Below are 22,187 nucleotides of genomic sequence, written 5' to 3'. Positions count from 1 at the left end.
TTTGCCTCGCACCGACAATTAAGGGTAGAGTTGCCTCTCATTCCTGTTTTTAGTTTGTGACAGAAAAAGGATTGCAAAGGTATTAAATGTAACATGCATCCCCACAGGTTTCCATTGGGATACCGTGATCTATGGGATTATTCATTTTCCTTGCGATATAGCACTGACATTTCATAGCTGTAATGAGCTCTTGTTGTTATTCTGCTGATGAATAGAACCACGATATACCATAATTCAACAACTGTATGCGTATCAATTCTCAGAACTCTCAGCAAAGGTCTCACTAGTTGGGAAATTCATGGGGCTGCAGCCTTATCAAGCGTAGATCAAGGCCAATGATATTTTGAAACATTATAATAGGAAATATTGGAAATGCTGTACATACACCACACTGTTAAAAAAAATCTTAACTCGTCTTTTAATGCGCTTCTACTTTAGTGTCATAGATTGACAATTGAGTCACAGCCACGTATAACATTTGGCTGGTACCTAAAGAAAACAATTCAATCAACCTGGCTTTAGCCTTGTGAACTCAGGACATGTATCATTGTGTTTATACACACAACACTCTTTACTCCAAAAGCTATGAACATAATTAATAAAGAATCTTATTTCATATACATGTTGAAAATTTAAATGCTTGTCCCTTAAGGATGGATTAGCTTAAGACCCAAAGCCCATTTTCTATAGATCTAAAATCCATCAAAAACATATCTCAATAAAAAAAGAAATTTATCTGATTCTAATCCATACTTTAATAGTATTCCATTCTAAAATTAAAGTCCAAGATATTCTAGTGAGTAATATTTACTACAGTGAAATTTATTTACTTTCCATTTTGGTAACAGCATTCATTTACTGTGTTTACCTAGATGACAAGAGTAAAGTTAGAAAGGAAAAGGTGAATCTTCATCCAGTTCTTGGCCAAGCTCCAAGACTTTCTAGTAACTTGAACATCTGGATAACCAAATTCCACTTATATTCAAGTCTTTAAGGATAGGTAGTTTTTCAAATATAGTGGGGTTAAGCCCTAGCTGTCAAGGAACTTCAGTGTTAAACCATCTTTTGGGAAACAGTGACATTTAACAGATACGGCAGCAGTGTATTGAATTCTTAATACATTTCTGCTATCCACAACATATATTTTTCTTCCAATGAGTGTGGCTTGGGCTACAAGTTTAGTAGTTTACAACTGATCGATGAAGAACTATCAGCACAAGTTCTAAGATAGAAAACATCAGTTAATCTCAGGAGATGCTCTTGAAGCAAGACTTTTTGCCTGCAGCAACATAATTCACAGAAATTCTGATCAAATTTATTCTGGTCATCAATAAGGACACACTTCTGATATTAAACATAACTGATTTAATGTCAACCAAATGAAGGTCCTCAGAACATGGATGTCTGCAATTCTTCCTTGAACATGCCTTCAAAGCGGAGATCTTTAGCCATGAGTTCTTCCTCAACATCCTCCAGTGCCCACTGATGGTCAGTCAATTCTAGAGCCTCCCATTCTGTCTGAAATGGCAAAGAAAGAGCACCGATAGGACCAGTAGAACACACCCAATAGCTACACTGGCTTTTTTGAAATTTATGGCAAGGTCTTGTTCAATATCATGTCTTAGGACTCTAAATTTGAACAGTTGGGTATAGATCAATGATTAACTTGTTTAAAAACAGCCTGCACATTTAACCAGCCATCTTCCTGGCCAATATGTCAGTCAGTGCCAATGCTTAACATATACGTAACCATGGCCACATTTTGCATAACACATCACTTTTATCCAAATAAGATTCATAGGGTCTTCGATGTTATTATCTCTCCATAAAAATAAACACTGAAGTAGCTCTATAGATTACCAAGTCAATTCCTCATATTTCTATTGTGTCCACAACTTAAACAAATTCAGTCATGTGAGTTTCTTCCCAAACTCTCCAAAGCACTGATCAAGTTTGTTGAGCTTGGTTGCTGCTCTGAATTGTGCGCGCCAGAACCCGGAAGAGAACAGCTATCTGGCGTGCATGTGTGTGGCGGAACCTAGAAGAGCAGCTGGCCATAGGTTCGCCATAACGGCTCCATAGCTATTCTTTCTTTAAAGGCATTTCCCCTGTACATTCAAGGAAATGCTACCTATGATTTGAAGAATTAATTTCAGCAGCTGAATAAAAGTCTTGTATGTACCTTGAATGCTTTATTGGTATCTGCAGGCATGGCCATGGCTGCTCCTGTCATCTGCTCCTGCATTACTCTGGACTGATCAGCCGCTAGAAATATGAAAACAAGTGGATTATTATAGTATGCTCTGCAAGCATACTAACAGAAAAGACGTTTCAGAAAGTGATAAACCAACATTCATCTCTGTAAGTAATGAAATATCGTTTCCATGTTCACCCAATTATGTATAAACAACAGGCTCAGTTTTCTTTAGCATTAAACTGAAGACTAAAAGCTTTACACCTAAGTAGGGCTAAGGAAGTACATTTTAATTTGCAGAGGATACTAGCATGAGTAATTTGATTTGCAATCATAACTCTAAAATTATTTCAATTAGAGTCAGCAGTGAGAAACCTTTTTAGGATAGAAAAATAATAGTTGTGAATTCCAAATTGTATAGTATATATGAATTGGATTTCTCACAATCCTTTTGAATTGAAGCTACAAACAAGTATTTCCTTGAATGGATGTAATTTATGTCAGGTCATGACTCTTTCAAAAGGTTAACTGATTAGTAATCTTCTGAGGAAACAGTAGCTACATTTGACTCAAATTTTCTCTTGTCTCTCTGTAAAACTTTTAATTTAAATGAACAGAAAATAGCTTACCATTATCTTGGCCAAGAATGAGGGTATAAATGCTTCGAAGGCCAAAGACATTTAGAAAATACCAAGAAGCTGAGCTTACCCTAATACATCAAAGAAATTAAGCGTTATTCAAGTAATAAGGGCCTATGTACAAGATTCTAGATCTGCTTCAAGTAAGGTCAAACAATGAAAAACTCTTACCAAGATGCATCCAAAGTAAGCAATTCAATACCCTGTTGTAGCATTGGTTTAAAACGCAATGTCAGAGGAAAAGGGACTTTAGCTGCAAACGTTTAAAAAAAAGTCTGTTAAAAAGAGAACTATTCTGTATGGCACATTGCCTTAGAAAAGGAGATATATTATGAGAAGTTGCTTAAAGCAGAACTTTCAATAACTGAAAAACAAAACAAAAAATGGAAAATTGAACAACAGAAAGGCAAGAAAAGTTTAAAAAATAGAGTAAGCAGAGGAAATGCACAAAGTAGAAAGCAAATAACTCTTAAAACAATGCAAATTAAATTAACAAGTGCCAGGGTGGATTTGATTTAAATCAAGTCCATTTAAATCATGATTTAAATCGCTAGTAAAAAGGCTTGATTTAAATTAATTCAATTTAAATCATAATTTTTAAAGAGCAACTGTCATCTCTGTCCCGCAGTGGCTCCTCCTCTGACCTGCTGTTGACTCACTGACAGTCCCAATATTGCAGAATATACAGCCTCACACTACATAACTAAGCTCCATTTCATGCTGAATAAACTGAATTATTAATGTATCTTAAATAGAAAACTATTTTTAGATAGATTTTTATTCCAAAAGTATTTCATTAAATAAATTTGATAAAAATAAAAAAATCCAATTTAAATTTTAAAAAACCCAATATAAATTTTAAAAAATCCAATTTAAAATTAAAAAATCCTATTTTTTTTTAAAACCATCAATTTTTATCCACCCTTACACATATACTGTCAAGAAAAGTGCAAATTAATACAAGAACAAAGCAGAAGCATTTTGGCTAGTGTATAGTATTGGCAAACGAGAATAGTAAGCTAAATTGTGTAACACACACCTAGATCAATTACTTCCAAAAGGAAGAACATCTTTATGCAAGGTTCCCATATTCCCCCAAAAAACAACAAATGTATCATCCAATACATCAAACCAAAATTTTCACTCGAGGCTCCAATTATCATACTTCAGATAAACTACGTCAAGGCTCTATTGTTAGAAAGGGTGGAGAGAAAGAGGAAGACCATCAGCAAGGTGAATGGATTCAATTACAGGAGTAATGGGTGCACAGTTGAGAGACTAGGTTAGAAACTGAAAAAATCTATGTTGTCCCTAAGAGTTGACACTCACTTGATGGAACTTAATAATAATAATAAAAAAATTAACAACCCCCCACCCTGGCATTGTAGAGGAACTATAGAACTCATTTTATTGCATCTGCATGCAAAGTATTTCAAAGGTTTTTGACTGTGTAGGTTCAGAACCCTAGAGTGACACTCACTTGTGACAAAGCCTGAGAAGGTCATGTTGATCCAACCACCAATTAAAATCATAGGTAACACATTTGTTACATTCCCCTTCATCATATCTGTCAGCATGGTAGGATCTGCAAGGCAAACAAAAGTTGAAGTGAATATATGGCAGTTTGCCTCCATTGCTGGATTTCTGAAAAGCTTTGAATATAAAAACAGAATAAAACAAAAGATCACCCTGACTTAATCTTCATTTTAACATTTAGCAAGTCAGTGTGGTACAATGATTAAAGTGTTAAGAGTAGTCCACCCTCACTCACAGAAGGTCACTGATTGACTTTGGATGAGCCACTCTCAGGACAAATAGCATTTAAATTTGCTTTTTGAGAATGACTGGCCTGTGGGCCTATCTATAGGCTACTTTTCTTGTAAATATTGTCAACATCTCTTCAAATTTCTCCAGGTGCACCAACCTAACACTGAAACATTTTTGGATCTTTCATAAACAGCCTGTTAATTTATTTCACTCAAATTAATAAGTGGCTTTTCTTTTTTTGATTTTAGCCTAAATTCATTTGGAATTGTTCTAAAATTAATGTTTAAAAATAGAGTAATGTATGAGTTATAGGTTATACATGCATAAATTAATAGATCTCAGTTGTTATTTTTAACTGTCTTTCATTTTAAGGATATGAATGCGGCAAAGTAGCTTTTAAAATAGTAAATGGTAGCAAAGTCTTAATTGTTAGGATCAGAATCTGAAATTGCACAAACTGCTCCAAATTTATTCCATTCAAGAACCCAGAGTGTGATATTCTTGCAAAACAATTAGAAGGAAGTTCAAACAAATGATAGTAACTACATTTGTTTGAAAGCTTTAGCCACATTTACCACATTGTCAATCCTATAGATTACTTTAGTACTCTAAAGTAGCGGCCACAGTGACTCTGTTCTGGAGGTTAGATATCCATGCCGCTTACTGTTTAATTCATTTAAATTTTAAACTGATAGGGGAAAAATATGATGACTGAGGTGAGAACCTCATACCTAAAAAACTGTTCAATTCATCAGTACTCAAGTTAATTCCCTATATGCGTGGAATTCCAGAATGGCAGAAATGCTGTTGACAGAATGGTCTGACTTTGCATCTACTCCAGAGAGCAGTCTCTGTTTGGTAGGACAACACAGGCTGCTTGAAAACCAGCAAACCAGAATGCCAAACTAGACTATAGCTGAAGTATGCCACTGTAAAACAAGCCCGTTTCAGACTATAGAATGCTTTGCTTAAACTATAGTCAGTGTTTAGCCAATATACAGTAGAAAGCATAATCACAATGTAAATTACTGGACCATTCAACCATATTTGTTACTTTAAAGTGTTCTGAGCTCTTAATATTACGTGTTATTTGAGATACATAATGACTAAAGGAAAACCACACTTCTTCAGTTGATCCTGCAGGATTTTCAAGAACTAAAGCAGAAAGCCTTATCATGCAAGATATCTAGCTTGTTTTATTTTTCTAAATCAGTGGTTCTCAACCTTTCCAATGCCGCGACCCATTAATACAGTTCCTCATGTTGTGGTGACCCCCAACCATAAAATTGGTGTCTCGGTTCCTAAGACCATTGAAAATATGTGTTTTCCAGTGGTCTTAGGCAACCCCTGTGAAAGGGTTGTTTGACCCCCAAAGGGGTCCTTGACCCACAGGTTGAGAACCACTGTGCTAAATAAATCAGCCATCAAATCAATAGCTATTTCTAAGCCTGAAACAAAACTAAATGTTTCTAATAACATTAATAAAACTATTTCAGGAAGGCTTCTTACATACCTGTCATTGGAGAAGGAGGCACTACCTTTCTTTTAGTTTTCTTAAAGAACCCATCATCAGGATTATTGAAATAATATTTCCGGGTCAGAAAGGACTGAAGGAAAAAAGACAACATTTATCAAAGACCGGGTTTACTCTCACACAGACTGACTAGAAAGTGGATGTTATGGGAAGGCTGTAAAACTATGTTCCAGTAAGTCAGGAAGAGTGTATAGTTATGCTAACAGAAAATATGTTAGCTTAAATATTGCTGGAATGAAGGCATGAAAGACCTGTGAATAAGGAAAACTGGATGTAAAAATGTGATAGCTGAAATGAGATAACTTGTTATACTGAAGAAGCTACAAAAATTAAGGAATGGTTAATATTAAATGCTGAGATAATACACAGTAATAAAAATTAAAAAATGGAAATGGATAAAAAGGGCTAAACAAGGATCTTCCAGAAAAATAAAATAGTAGAAGTCAAAGAAATGCATTAAAAATTAGAAAAAGGTCATAAATATGAGAAACTTTAATCATAGGAAAGCTGCAGGTATAGATGGTACAGCAGGCAAAATGTTAAAAGAGTGCTTAAAGAGTGGCTGTGTACCTTGGATAAGAAGGGTACATTACTAGACCCTATATTAAGAAAGTATACCTCCAGACAGGATGGGAGTCTGTTTTGTGATCTGGCCTTTCTCACAGGCTGTTTCCTGGACTTAAAGGTCATCTCCAGCATTTTCCAACATAAACCTATTGCATTATTTCTTATTTTTGTCTTTTTCTTGATATTGATGATGTTATTTGACACTCAATTTATACACAGCATAAATGAAAAAGCAGCTGATTACATCTTTCATAATGTATGGTGTTCCCAGTTCTTCAGTTAGTAATATTTAAGGCCTTTGAACTATGGTCCCTTGGACTGCAAGGCGATCAAACTGATCAGTCCTAGAGGAGATCAATCCTGACTGCTTTTTAGAAGGCCAGATCCCGAAGATGAAACTCAAAATACTTTGGCCACCTAATGAGAAGGAAGGACTCACTGGAGAAGAGCCTAATGCTGGGAAAGATTGAGGGCAAAAGAAGGGGAGGACAGAGAATGAGGTGGCTGGATGGAGTCACTGAAGCAGTGGACTCCTGGGGATGACAGAGGACAGGAAGGCCTGGAGGAACGTTGTCCATGAGGTTGCGATGGGTCAGACACAACTTTGCAACTAACAACAACAAAAACAACCAAAATTCATTTTTAAGAAGATCTTCGCTAGATATTTCGTCACCAGGTTCTTCATTCAGAGATAGCACTTGGTACAAAAGGCTGAAGTATCGTCCTCTTCCCTACTTTTGATACTTCAGCATTTTAAATGAACAGATGCCAGATCTGATAGCTCCCTGGGCCTGGATGTGCATATTAATAATAGAAACACTTTACATTTTAAAGATAGTGAAGTATATTTAACCTTCCTGAGAACCGATGTTCTAAGAATAATCTCAAAGCAATCAATATCTTTTTTTGTTTAATTTTTACTCAGAACAGAATCTTCCCATTCATTTTATTGCAGTCCAAAAATAAGTCCAAATGGAAATATGTCACCCTCTTTGTCTTTAACAGCCTCTGTGAATCTAAGTCTGGTGTTGATTTTTGGCCCTGACCTCAAAAAAAGGGTAACCCAAAGCTTAACTCTATCCCTAGTTTAATTTTCACTAGGAATGGGACTTCCTTATGCATTTTACTGAGGTCCCCAAATAAGTCCAAACGAAAAGCTGTCAACCTCACTTTCATGGAGAACCTCTATAAATGTCAGCTTCTGACCTGACTCCAAGGAACCCTAATCCTAACGCCAATCCTAATCCTAGTACTCGTTTAATTTGCATTGGGAATATAGTTTTCCCATGCGTTTCACAGAGGTTCAAAATAAGTTTAAATGTAAAACTGTCCCTTTCCTTAAGGACTCTCAGAAAATCTAACTCTGATATCAATAGGTTTAGGCTTATATACCACCCCACAGCACTTTACAGCACTCTCTGGGTGGTTTACAATGTAAAAGCATTATTTGCATATTGCCCCCCAACAATCTGGGTCCTCATTTTACCAATCTTGAAAGGATGAAAAGATGAGTCAACCTTGAGCCCCATCAAGATTGAACTCCAGGCTGTGGGCAGAGTTTGCCTGCGATACTGCATTTTAACCACTGCACCACCAATGTATTTGGCGCAGATGTTGGTATTGGCTCTGATTGCAAGGAAGACTAATCCTAATCCTGCATTCAGTTCTGGTCACCACGATGTAAAAAAGATGTGGAGACTCTAGAAAGAGTGCAGAGAAGAGCAACAAAGATGATTAGGGGACTGGAGACTAAAACATATGAAGAACGGTTGCAGGAACTGGGTATGTTTAGCTTAAGAGAAAGAAGGACTAGGGGAGACATGATAGCATTGTTCCAATATCTCAGAGGTTGCCACAAAGAAGAGGGAGTCAAACTGTTCTCCAAGGCACCTGAGGCTAGAAGAAGAAGCAATGGGTGGAAACTAATCAAGGAGAGAAGCAACTTAGAACTGAGGAGAAGTTTCCTGACAGTTAGAACAATTAATCAGTGGAACAGCTTGCCTCCAGAAGTTGTGAATGCCCCAACACTGGAAGTCTTTAAGAAGATGTTGGATAGCCATTTGTCTGAAACGGTATAGGGTTTCCTGCCTTGGCAGGGGGTTGGACTAGAAGGCCTCCAAGGTCCCTTCCAACTCTACTATTGTATTGTATTGTATTGCATTGTAATCCTAAACTGAACTATAATCCTAGTTTAATTTTCACTGGGAATGGGATTTTCCCATGTATTTTCTCAAGATCCACAAAAGTTCCCAATGAAAAACTGTCACCCTTATTTTCCTTAGAGAACCCCTATAAATCTAACCCTGAAGCCAATATTCAGATCTGACTTCTAGGAAGCCTAACCCTGATCTGAATTTTAAGTGGGAATGAAAAGCTTTAATTTTAAGCCCAAAAGAAAAGCTGTCACACTCACTTTTCTTAGAGACACTCTGTACATCTAACACTGATGTTGCTATTGGCTCTGTTTTTAAGGAAGCCTAACCCTAACTCTATTTTAATTTTCCATGGAAGTGGCATTTTCTCATGCATTTTACTATGCTCACAAATATATCCCAATGAAAAAGCTGGGACCCTGATGCCTTTCCTTAGAGACCCTCTGTGAATAGTAATCCTGACATCAGTTTTTAGCCCTGACTTCAGAAATCTAACCCCAAATCTAATCCCAATTTAATTAATGGGATTTTCCCGTGCATTTTACTGTAGCAATAGGTCCAAACATAAAAAAGCCACCCACACATATTTGCCAGAGCCTTTGAAAATTCAAGCCTGTGGTTAAATTGTGTAACTCTAACACTAATTTAATTTCTATTTGGAATAGGATTTTCCTATGTATTTTACTGTGCTCCAAAAATAAGTTCAAATGTAAAGGTGTCACCCTCACTTTCTGTAGAGAAGCCCCAAGAGTCTAACTGTATGTTGGGTTTTGGCCCTGATGTCAAAGAAGCCTAACCCTAACCCTTATTTTTACTGGGAATACGTTTTTTTCCACACCACAGCCTATAGCTCTAACATAATTAGGTCTTGTATGACTCCCAAAGATTAGCCATTCAATAGGAGCTACAGCAAATCTATTTAAACACAACTTGTACCCATTTTCAAGCTCTGCAAGTTCTCCAATCTATTCTGGTTGATCAGGATGAAGGATGTGAATCAATTGTTACTTTTTCTCTTTTGGTTTCTAAATAAACAACTAGACATAAGGACATTTCCCCCCCAAATGCCATCACTCTGCTAAACAACTAATTTCCACAACACTGTCAAACTATTTACTAAGACTGTATTACTATTCTTCTTCTCATCGTTCCTATTACCTATCTCCTCCCACTTATGACTACAACCATGTTGTTGGTATATTTATAATTTATATTTTTATGTGTTTCCTAATATGATTTGATTGCTTATTAGTGACTCACTAAGTATTGTATTTTATGATTCTTGATGAATGTATTTTTTTCTTTTTATGTATACTGAGAGCATCTCTCTCTCTCTCTCTCTCTCTCTCTCTCTCTCTCTCTCTCTCTCTCTCTCTCTCTCAACAGGAACTAGTTAACTGGAGAGGGATGGATTTCTCATTTCATTTGGCACAGGAACCACAATTAGTAGCACAATTACTGGAAGATCTGGTTTACTCAATCAGGCAAACATACACAATAGCCTTTAATTTCAACACACAATAATGACAATTTCACAAATAGGAATCTCTTACACACCTGCTTTGGAATGTACTTTCCATTTTCTCTGAGGACTCTACTTCGAATGAGAACTTGGCTGAAACAAAACAAGGCCATTACATAAAATAAAACAGGAAATCAGCAAAAAGATGCACCCGTGTATGTTACATTTGGGCAAACTTTAAGAAAATATCTTAATGTCCTTAACAAGACTAGTTTTCATTTACCAAATAACATCATCTTGAAAATATTAAGGAAATACATGGAGCAATATGTCACCTTGTGTTAGTTGAGAACTATTTCATTCCTCTATGCTGACACCGTCAATGTTTTATATTTACCTTTAATAATGCTTTCATGAATTGCATCCTCCATACACAGTTTTATATTTAAGATAACATAAGCCTTAAACATCCAAAGCTTAACAGATATGAATCAATCTGCTATTTTATGGAAATCAAATCATACATAGATCCTTACTGACATATAAACAGCAATGAAGTTTGGTGCCTATTTCATTTATTTTATGAATAGCCATACAACTTGCAATAAGCCATTAGGAAATAGGAATTGTTTGCACTTCCTTTAGGTGCAGTAGCAAGTGAGTGCTTACTATAATTGGTGATTTTTCTCATAGACATCACACCATTAGCCCATAGCAACTACTCAGTAATATTTAAGGATTCCAGACATTAACTCATCTTTATTTCTGCCAAAATAGGATTTACATCTAGAACGTGACCTGACCATTGCCAAAATTGGATTATTTTTTTCCTTTCATTGTATTGTACTCTTGGTTATATGTTTTGAATTACTGTCTTACTGCATTACCTGTTCATGTTTCAATTTCTGTTGATAAGTAGATGATTTGATAGTCTGCAACATTCACTGATATGAAGTAAAAGTCATACTTCTTTCAAGGATAGCAAATCATCCAGATCCTGAGGTAGCAATATGTCCCCAATCCTTATCTCCTATACTATTACTTCCATGCTTGAAAATTGATATAATGTTCCTATTGTGGAATGCAGGGTTTGTTTTGCACCAGATGTAACAAACCCATGTAACAAAGTTCAATTTTCCTTTCCAGGAGTCTGAAGGTTCAATCATTTTACATTGCACACCCTTCACTATATCTCTTCAATCCATACTTTTCTACACTGGCAAATTGTACTTGCTTCCGTTGCGTCCATACTCTGATTTATATATTGTTAGTCCTCAATTTACAACCATTTATTTTAATAATGATTAAAAATTATGGCATCTTGGAAAAAGTGACTTATCTGTACTTGCATTTACAACTTTTGCATCACCCCCATGATCATGTGACTAAAATTTGAGCGCTTGGCAATTGGCTGACATTATGAATAGTTGGAGTATCCTATGGTCACGTGATCATTGCAATCTTTTCTGCTGATTTCCAGCAAAATACACCCACTGGGGAATTTTCAGGATTTGCTTAATGACTGGTGATTTGCTTAACATCCACTGCAAAAATTGTTGTAAAATCAACACCAACTTGGCTTACAACTACAACAACTTAGAACCGAAATTTCTGTCCCAATTATGGTCATAAGTCAAGGCCTACATGTACTGTATTTTGTTCCTTAAATTTTCATTTCTCCCTTTGTTCAGTCTGCATCAACTCCATCCAAACAGAACTTTATCAGTCTTCTCTTTCATCTCAACCCATTCATTTTCCCTTCAATTATCTGTTTTGCAATTGATCTTCAACCATTCAGTTTATGTGACTAAACCACCTCAACCATGCTTCTTTTGTACTGTCACTCACTTTATAGTCTACATTCATTCAACACCAATACAATCTTGATCTTATCATTTATTTTACTACATTAACTTCTTAAATTCTCCATTTCTACTATGATCAATATTCATTACATCTCCTAATGACATCACAATCATCCTTTGTACATTTATCAATGTATAAACTAACAATAAAAGGGTATCATACATCTTTATCTTTCATTGTGATCAGTGTTGAACTATTCACTAACATTCTATTCTCATGCACACTTCAAACATGTTTTGATCTTACCACATTCACCAACCACCTTTCAACTCCATGTCTATACAAAACATTTTATAATTCAAGTCTTGTTGTATAATTTTTTCTTTTAATTTTCCAGCATCAACTCAATTGTGCTTTAGATTTATTGATTTCATTTATCTCGCATGAACATATTTTAAACTACATATTTAAAACAGACCTTTCTAAGTAGATGCCCATCACAAAAATTAATACTATCTTTCATTCCTGGATCTTTTGCTGTTGTTATATATGGCAAGAATAATTATACGTGGCAAAAGTATTAAAAGAGTAATACATTTGTCTGTCTCAGGTACATATCATCAAGACTTGGCATAATGTAGTCTGTGATTGGGTATCTTAGGAGCAAAGGAAGATCAAGGGATACTCCCAGATTTCCTAATAAAATATACACAGCCACAGGAAGAGCTGATACAAAGTATAATATGTGCCAGCTTTTGCAAATGGCAGTTCTCGATCCTCCAGCATGTGCTATAATCAATCTACATAGTGTATTATTATAATTATTATTTAAAGAGATACTTGTCAACTATTTAGGACACCTCTTACCTGTCAGACACTTGTTCCTGAGTAAGCTTTTTATCACTCTGGAGAAGGATGGATACATAGTGACGAATCATCCCCACAAAGAAGGTGATGAAGACTATGGGAAGCACCACCCATAATCGAATATTGGAATCCAACAACAGTTCTGGCTCACTCATTTTTAAGAAGAGTTCTGGTCATGCACACCAGCTTCAGTCTTTAATCTCTAAAAGATCACAAATGATGGTATAACTACTCATGTGTCTAAAAGATGCCAAATAAGAAATTATCATTGCAAGCTTTTCCAGAAACATGTACAAAATGTACATTTAAACAAAAACAAAAATCTAGAAGAAAAATAAGATTTGGGAGATGCCATGAAAGGTTTGAATATTATTATTATTGTATTTGCCTTCAAGGAAAACCTCACGCCGGAGCTGCTAGTCTGACACCAAGGCTTAGATTTGCACAGGAGGAGAGTGGAGGACGTGAAGAATAAAGTTAAAGTTAAAAGAAGCAGGGGTTCATTTAAAAGAAGATATTAGTCTCAAGACCTGTTTTTAACCTAAAGGAACTCGGTTCTAAAGCAGAAGAAATAAGATACGTCAAAGAAGGCTTTAAACTTGCATTACTGTACGTGTCTTTTCCTTTCCACGAAGTAATCATAGTCCGCTTTCACACGCCTAGAATGAAGTACCTGGGACTTGAACCTCAGTATTTTTTTTAAAAAAAAGACATACGGAAATGATTTTATCCCTATTTCTTAAATCAGAACCATCCCGCTGTTTGGAGGACCCATCTTTCCAAATACGGCAAATGGGGAGGCCGAAGCCCCGAATTCTCTGGTCTTGCTAATAGGGAAACATTGGGAGAGACCCGCTTTTCAACACCGACCTGGTCCCCCTTCAGCCTTCCGGGATCAACGACTGACGTCCTCTTAAAGTGCCCGGCAAAATGGCTGCTTCCTAACTGATGAGGTCATCTCAAAGCGCTCCCGGCGGGCGTTTGGCGGGAGAATTCCAAAACAGGAAGGAGGAGAGCGCGCGCCCAAGTTCTGCAGCGACTGTGTTGTGTAGTTGCTCCTCGTTGGTAAGCAATAAGCAGAGACTGCGGTTGTTTGGCTTAGTCGTCGGAGGAATGCCTGCCTTAGGAGCCTCGCTTCTCCTGGCAGTATCGCTATCAGTCGGAGAAGGGAGATGACACAATGAAGTGATTTGAAAAGGAAGGGATACACAAAGGCGACAACCATTAAGACGCAAAAACCCTTCTCGGGGAAATAATGAAATGTCTGAAAGCCTCAACAAGCATTCTGACAGCAACAATTTGTTGTACAGGGTACCTGTATGCAATTGTGGTATTCATGAAAATATATTTAGGTGATCCTAATCACATATTTAACTCACTGGAGAAGAGCCTAAAGCTGGCAAAGATTGAGGGCAAAAGAAGGGGAAGACAGAGAATGAGGTGGGAGTCACTGAAGCAGTTGGTGTGAGTTTAAATGGACTCCAAAGGATGATACAGGAAGGCCTGGAGCAACGTTGTCCATGGGATCGCGATGGGTCGGACACGACTTCACAACTAACAACAACAAAACAACAACAAATCATATATGCCTGCTGTGATACACACACTCTGCAGATGATTACAATAGCTCCTTTTGACACTTATAATATAGAGTTATATAATAATCTTTCAAATAAAATCATTGTGCTGGAATGCAATTGTGTGACTATAATTTAGCATGTTTTCTTCAGCCAGTCTCTAATTTTCACCTAATTTTCTTGATCTAGGAAACATCAACACCTGTCATGGCTTCAAAACGGAAATTGTTCAAACCTCATGTCAACAGTGAAAATCTGATAGAAGAATTACCAAGTATGTAAAGATAGAACCTTTCTTATATGAAATCCCTGTCAAGGACATTAAGCAAAGGAATGCTATTGCTGTTAGAACTGCAGAACAGCAATAAGAACAAGCTTTTTCTTCCCACTTGAAGTACCTTTTCCCCCACATCATAAACAATGAATATGAAATGTTAATTGTAGGCTTTCAATAATGTCAAAAATAAGTTGTCATAAATTTTCAAATATCTATTTAGTTCTTATAGAATTTTATATACTGCTCAGTTACAAACATTGATCCTCAAATATTGTCGCAGTTGCAATGGTTGAGGACATCCATGCTCCATATTATTTATACCTATATAGCAATAACACTTAGACTTATGTACTGCTTCATAGTGCCTTACAGCCTGCTCTAAGCAATTTACAGAGTCAGCATTGCCGCAAAAATCTGGATCCTCATTTTACTGAACTTAGAAGAATGGAAAGCTAAGTTATGCGTGAGACAGTCAGAATTGAACTCCAGACAGTGAGCAGTAAGTTAGCCTGCACTACTGCATTCTAACCATTGCACCACCACAGTTCCTATATGCCTTTTGATGGCTAATTTGTCAAAGTGCCAAGCTTCCAGAAATTCTCTGGTGTTTTTGGACTTGCTTGGTCTAGGATATTCAAAGTTTCCCATTTAAAATTATGGTAGGTGTATCCATTGGTTTTGAAATTAAGGAGTTTTCATCATGTCTTCTGACTGCTAGTTGTTTATGGATCTGATCTGCTAGTCTTCTGCCTGCTTGTCCTACACTGTGGCTTTTGAAGTCCTTACTCTGTATGCTGTAGATGACTCATGTTTTTTATTCTGAGGTTGGTTTCTGTACGATGGTGATGCCATGTTGTGGTAATGTCTATTAGTGATTTCCGAGATGTGCTATCCTTTTCACAGCTTGTGTTGCTTATGCTGTATTGGATTAAGTGGTCAGGAACAATGAAGTTGTGTCCATGTCCATTTTCTTGGAAGACATTGTATAGATGATCTGTTTCCTTTTTCTAATGTTCAAGTTGCTACAGTGTGTTTGTCTAAATAGGACTCTTACAGTTTCTCTTGTGGGAGGTTGGGATATTACTTTGGTAGTGGAATGATTTGATGTGAGTGATTTTATGACAGACTTGTCATTAATTAATTAATCACTCTCTGCTGATGAGTATATCCAAGACGGTTAATGTGTTGTTGTTTCCTTCTTTCCCTAGTGACTTTGAAGATGTTGATGGTTTTGTGTGTGTTCTGTAGTTGGCCCTTTTTAATTATGGCAAAAGTGTCATCTATGTACTGGATCCATACTTTGGATTCTAACATTTGCTAATCAGAAAATATACTATCAGACTCCTGAATTTTTTTGCCACTAACACATCTATCCTTCTATAATGTCCACATTATGGTATACCGGTATAATAATGTTAATTTGAATGTATAAACTTCTTGATAGAATCATGTTTGAGAGTTGAGAAACACATGCAGTGTAATAGAGAATGCAATTCAGAAAAAAAGTTTAAGTCCCATTAATTTTGTTTTAATTCATTATGAGCATCATATCCAGCAATTATGATCACAATATATAGACCTACTCTTAGATGCTTATAAAGCAGAACCATTTTTTATTCTTTCCCCTCTTTAGTATCTACAACTGGCTTGTCAGAAAATGTTTTACAATCCCTTGCACTGCTGTTTCAAGGCAGAAATAACAGAACAAAAAAAGGGACAACTTTTTTACTTGAATGTTAATTTATGCATTTAGCTGTTGTGATTCCACATTAATTCCAATATTCATTTTGCTTATGTTTCCCTATTAGAAACAAAAAGGCCTCGAATCTCTGGAAAGAAAAAGTCTGTTTTACAAGATGATACTATAGAAAACAATAATGCTTTTGGGCATCTCCTTAAAACTGCAGGGATTACATTGAAAGCAGGAGAAAGACAGAATGAAATAGGTATTGTTTGTTGTGCTGTACTTCTTTGGTAAATGGAGTAGTTGGTGTTAGATATGCAAATCTGGGGGGCAGTGAATCATTTTCTTTTTCTTTTTTTCTTTTTCTTGAAGACTTTTGAGTCATCAACAGGAAAGATTTCAGTTATATTTGAAATAAATATCCATCACAAAATGGTGATGATAATGGTGGTGAGGATGATTAATTTTCTTCTGTGTTTTTATATTATATCTTTGACATACATTATATTAAATTTAACTACCTATATTATTTTTTCCTGATTTACTGCCAAATTGTGACTGCCCTAGTACTTTTGGGAAAACCAGTTTATTGGTTCTTCCTAGCATTTCAGTTTCTCTCCTCCCCCCCCCCTTTTTTTTTTTTTTTTAAATTAATGTTTCTGGAAACCTTGCAGTCCTTTCTACGTTTAGGCATATTTACCGAGAATATTTTTGCAAAAAGAAGAAAACATGCTGTACAGATGTCTTTGATGTGTCATCATCAGTGCCAAAACCTATATGACAATCCAAATTCAGAAGAAGCAAAGGTTTCTTCTCTTGATTGGATGCAATTTGGCATAAGGCAGGTCTCCCAGAAAGATATATAGTTATTGTATTTTCTTCTAAGGTTTTTTTTTTAAAAAGCTGTTGGATTTCTGCCAGGTGTCATGGAGCATTTAAAGGGAAAGGTGGCATTTTAGAAGAATGCGATGTAGATACATATTTTATGCATGATTCTCTTGATACTTTTTTTTGTAGCTGTAGATGGAGCAATTTTCCAGAAAAAGTTGCTTCAAGCCTTAAGAAAACACCCTTCTTATCCACAGGTATGAATCTGATCATATGACATTTCTGAAATTATATTGATATATATTTATTTCAATCCACATAACAAAGAGCTGAAAGGCAATGATGACTTTTATGATTGCTCAGTCTTCCTTTTTTTTGTCCTTTTTAAAAATTAGATTGTTGCAGAATTCATCAGTGGCTTGGATTCCCACATTGAAAACAGAGATCAATTTAGGAATTGTCTTCTACCATGCATACCTGCACAAAATCAAGAAATAAAGTAAGTGAAAAGAGTTGTTTGATGCTTGAAAACTATCACCCAAATGTTTCATAACTATAATTAGCTTCAGCGGTATTGAAAAATCTCTGATGACTTGCCTGGATGGGGATAGGGATAAAAGTACTAATGTAAATTGATGCACCTTTTAGAGGGCAGACCAAAAGCATATACTGTAAGTAAATGCTATAGTACATTGACTGAAAGTGTTAAATCTGTTCTTTTTTTTTTGTTTAAAGAATTCAGAGATTATTTCAGTGCAAATGCATAATTTTTAATTCGCATATTTCCACTTGGCAGTTAGATTATGCAACCTATCAGCAAATTTTCTACAATGAATTTGTAATAAGAGTAACAGGAAGCTGTCTTTCTCCTCTTTAGTGATGCAGTGCATTCATACTGTGAAAGCCTCATTAAACTGCTTCTTGGTATTGAGCTATTGCAGGTATGTTTATTATTTGATTTTCCCATTTTCTTCCGTTAATCAAAAGTAGACATCTAAAATGTCACTAAGGCATTAGACCAGAGGTAGTCAACCGGGTCCCTACCACCCACTAGTGGGAGTTCCAGCTTTCATAATGGGCGGTAGGGGTTTGCTGTAACTCTGCTTTATAAATTTTATAAAGTAAATTTACTTCCCTACTTTATAAATCACCATTACTGTGGAACTGGTGAGCGGTTAGAAAATTGTACTACTAGCAGAGATACAAAAGTGGGCAGTAGCTATAAAAAGATTGACTACCCCCGCATTAGACTGAACTTGTGAGAAAGATGAAAGTGGGGGGAAATGGAGCTCATATGCAGTCTATTCCCATCATTCCCACATTTCTCCAATCATCTGTAATTATTATTCTGCTCTGTTTGGTCCAGGGTTACAAAGAGAACTGTACTCTAATTCGAGCCAACTCAGAATATAACCCATACCCTTGCCTGAATCTATGGAGGTTGGAGAGAGGCAAGAGTATGACTGTATACAGCCCAGTTTCTTCCTAATTACTCTTCAGAGAATGCCTAGATAGGACTAGAATGATGAATAGATTGTTGGAAAGATCCATTTGTTTTGATCATTTTTGACTGCAAATAACATCGGGTTAATATTAATCCACCTATACCCTAAATTTTTAAAATGCACTGAGAAATTAGGAAATGGGTATAGTTCTGTTTCACTTTAAACTGGGCTTCACAGAGGCACAAAGGATGCATAACAAACTGATCACTTTCTTTCAGATTTGAAATCAGATAATTGATTTGTAGTCTCTTTATGTACTGTATATATTGCCCAAATGAAGTAACAGTTTTCTTATTCAAAATGTGTGTCTTTGTATTACAATCAGAAAATTGATTTGTGGTCACTTTATATTTAAAACTAAATTTATTGTAAATATTTGTGTTAACTTTTTAATGCTACATTAATTAAGATTCCCCAATATTTGTAATGGATTTAGTCAAGCTGAAAAAGTAAAATATTTGAATACATTCAACTTTTATCTTTTAAATTCAGGAGATAGAATTTGTGTTCTCTGAAACAGAAAGCTATTGTATCATTTTGCTTGTGAACATCTCCAATGTTTTTATGTACCATTATATGATACTTTAGAAAAATGTTCTTGCATTATTTTGAACAAGATTTTGTACACAATGTAAACAATTTTCTCAAAACATTTTTATCTTTTTGTTTTTGGGAAGCCTGCTGTGATAAAATTATTATTTGAAAAGCTCCCTGAATTTTTTCAGGAAAGGTAAGTAAATCTGAGGGAGATGGGCAGTTAAAAACTATGAAATAAATAAATAGATGGATGGATGGATGGATGGATGGATAGGATAGGATAGGATAGGATAGGATAGGATAGGATAGGATAGGAGAAATAAAATAAAATAAAAACCTTTTTGAAAGGTATTTAAGGTAGAACATTGTCTATTAGATAACTTCTGTTTTTTACTGTTGTAAATCCTAAAAATGGGATTTGATTTGCATTGAAGGGGCGGGGGGAAGTACAATGGTATAAATAATTTGTTTGTAGTCCTAAGCAGTACACAATGAAAGATGTTCAGCTTTTTATGGTATATATACATACTGCTGTAAAAGGCCAGCTTTATATGGCAAAATAAACAAATAGACTGGTGAGCTGTAATTGACTTTATTTTAATACCTGGTGTAGATTGTTACATGGCTCAAAATTAAAGTGTCAATTTTCCTAATGTTATTTATGTTATGAATGGTGCCTTTAAAAGGCTTAAAGAGACGGTGCTGAAAAAAGAAAATTTGGATCATATCTAGACAGATAGTTAATAGATTTTAGAATATAATTTGTATTAGTAGTAAGGAAGATAGCGTGCTTGATCTCTTCTTCCCTTTTGTGATTCTTTTGTCATTTTTATTTTTCAGCGTTGGAAGTGATGGATTAAATTTGCCTCGTCTGATTGTCAATCAATTAAAATGGCTTGACAGGATAGTTGACAACAAGGCAAGACCAAATAGTAGAAAATTAGAAACTCTTTCTCAGGGTTCATTTTAAAATTCAGCTGGTGCTGGATCTTACAATATAATTTGTGCAGTGCTACTTGAAATCAGGCTATTGAGAAGTCAAAGAGTAATTGTTTATAACAGGGTTATAATAAAATATGTATTTATTATGTTTGCTTACTTTGCTTCATTACAGAGATGAAGTTCATTGCATATAGAAGCAATATAGAAGAAGGGAAAGAACGGCTGGAAGGAGGAGGGGCCATAGCCATTGTGGGGATGGGATTGTTCCTTAAAATTATTTACTGTGAAAAAAAAAGAAGCCTAAGTAATCTAAAACCAATATCCTGAAAATTTTTGCAGAATTAAAAATTCATTTTATAGGGTCAAAAATGCCGCAGATATTGTCAATAGTAGGACCTGCTTATTAGAAAAATATTTACCAAATTTTTCTTCTCCTAAATTGCGGGAGGTAAAATGACATGGTTGTACAGAGAACAATTTGTGGACTCCTTGTAGCAAAATCAAGCTTGATTTTATTATTATTATTAAATTTGTTTGCTACCCATTTTGCTTTGAAGTGATTTTATTTATGAAATTTATACCCAGATCAGAGTCACTTTGGATAGTGACATGGGCAGCATATAAATTTAATAAAATAAAATAAAAGTTTGATTTTGATTTATAGCAAAATGTTTGTTGGTTGACATACTATATAAATAGTATATTTGTAATACATAACCAGTATCTTAGGTATATCTGTATAACATATATCTCCTGGCTTGTCAGTATTTTTTTAAGCAGTCACAGAGACTGTAGAGAAACTGTTTTCTTGAATTTCTATGCTTTGTTACTTGTAGGATCTTGTTTCAATGATCATGCAGATGGTTTATGTTTCACCTCCATCAATCCAACATGATATCATTACAAGTCTGCCAGAAATTCTGGAAGATTCCCAGCATAGTGAAATTGCCAAGCAACTTAGGTAAATATGGTGTTACTGTGCTTTAAAAATACTCTTCCTGTATTTTATGGTTTTCTGGCATTTTCCAACAACAGTCATTCAGTATAACATAGGAATTAATAGAGACCATGGCCAAAGTAACTAAGTTGGTGAAAGGCCTGGAAATTTTAATATTCTATTATAATCCATTCCTGCTAGTTTTACCCATTTAGAGAAATGAGCCAATCTATACTTTGAAATTGTTAGAAAGAACAGTCCAAGAACTAGAAAATCATAACACGGGGGTGGGGGGTGTCCCAGCTATTTTGGTACCAATAAAGTTTGTTGCAAGCACCTTCCTGGCTTTCACATCTTTCTTGGATAATCTCCAAGAAATAAAGTCCTAAAATGAGTAATTGACAAAAACCCACTATATAATATTGCCGTTTGGGTATTTTGTATCTGTTAAAAGTTTTTTTTTTTGCCTATTCTTTAGTTCTTTGTTAAAGGAGAACATTGGGCTCACAGTTCCAGTCCTGGATGCGCTTTCCTGTTTGAATCTTGATATAGAACTTCTCTCTGAGGTATGGAATCTCCTGTCAGGAATTAAATTTGCCGCAGTTTTGGAATCAGCCAGAAACTCATTAATTGTTGTACTCCTGTATCCAGTGCAGGCAAGAAAGTCACACTAAGAGGCAATCTTGATTGCTCCAAATTTTCTTTGTTAGAAGGATTGTCCCTGTTATCTGAAAGTTTAAACAATTTCTAGTATGCAAGATAGCCTTGAATTTCAATCCTTTGGCATGAGTTTTATTTTTAAAAAATCTTAATGAGTTTTACATTAAAGTTAACTCAACATTTTGGGATAAGCGCAATCAGATAGATAGATAGATAGATAGATAGATAGATAGATAGATAGATAGATAGATA

At 35.5% G+C, this 22,187-nt stretch overlaps 2 protein-coding genes across 5 annotated transcripts in view; one reads left to right on the top strand and one right to left on the bottom strand.

Annotated features, from left to right (window-relative positions):
* Window positions 1-801: 801 nt before the first annotated feature.
* On the bottom strand, window positions 802-13,979 carry EMC3 (ER membrane protein complex subunit 3). Of its 3 annotated transcripts, none has more exons than XM_081935763.1 (9): window positions 13,859-13,979; window positions 12,989-13,190; window positions 10,411-10,468; window positions 6,113-6,206; window positions 4,313-4,417; window positions 3,004-3,085; window positions 2,824-2,903; window positions 2,183-2,265; window positions 802-1,518 (listed from the first exon to the last, which is right to left on the bottom strand). In XM_081935763.1, the coding sequence occupies exons 2-9, from the start codon at window positions 13,141-13,143 to the stop codon at window positions 1,390-1,392; spliced, it is 786 nt and encodes a 261-aa protein (XP_081791889.1). In that variant the 5' UTR covers window positions 13,144-13,190; window positions 13,859-13,979; the 3' UTR covers window positions 802-1,389. The 3 variants fall into 3 exon arrangements, with proteins under 3 accessions (XP_081791889.1, XP_081791890.1, XP_081791891.1); XM_081935764.1 differs by lacking the exon at window positions 13,859-13,979 and adding an exon at window positions 13,592-13,852; XM_081935765.1 differs by lacking the exon at window positions 13,859-13,979 and adding an exon at window positions 13,597-13,852.
* The window catches only part of FANCD2 (FA complementation group D2), a 47,207-nt gene continuing 38,941 nt past the window's right edge, over window positions 13,922-22,187 (top strand). Inside the window, exons 1-10 of one of the 2 annotated variants that reach the window (XM_081935757.1) lie at window positions 13,922-14,053; window positions 14,755-14,839; window positions 16,651-16,788; window positions 17,544-17,611; window positions 17,750-17,853; window positions 18,232-18,295; window positions 19,537-19,589; window positions 20,237-20,315; window positions 21,175-21,299; window positions 21,754-21,841. In XM_081935757.1, coding sequence (XP_081791883.1) covers window positions 13,937-14,053; window positions 14,755-14,839; window positions 16,651-16,788; window positions 17,544-17,611; window positions 17,750-17,853; window positions 18,232-18,295; window positions 19,537-19,589; window positions 20,237-20,315; window positions 21,175-21,299; window positions 21,754-21,841 — 921 coding nt within the window. In that variant the 5' untranslated portion in view covers window positions 13,922-13,936. The remainder of the gene's footprint in view (window positions 14,054-14,754; window positions 14,840-16,650; window positions 16,789-17,543; window positions 17,612-17,749; window positions 17,854-18,231; window positions 18,296-19,536; window positions 19,590-20,236; window positions 20,316-21,174; window positions 21,300-21,753; window positions 21,842-22,187) is intronic. The other variant, XM_081935758.1, reaches the window with a different exon arrangement.

Source organism: Natrix helvetica (genome assembly GCF_964273705.1).
Source record: "Natrix helvetica genome assembly, chromosome: 1".
NCBI classification, from domain to species: domain Eukaryota; kingdom Metazoa; phylum Chordata; class Lepidosauria; order Squamata; family Natricidae; genus Natrix; species Natrix helvetica.
Note: the sequence above shows the minus strand (reverse complement) of the source record. Positions and strands in the feature narration are given on the sequence as shown.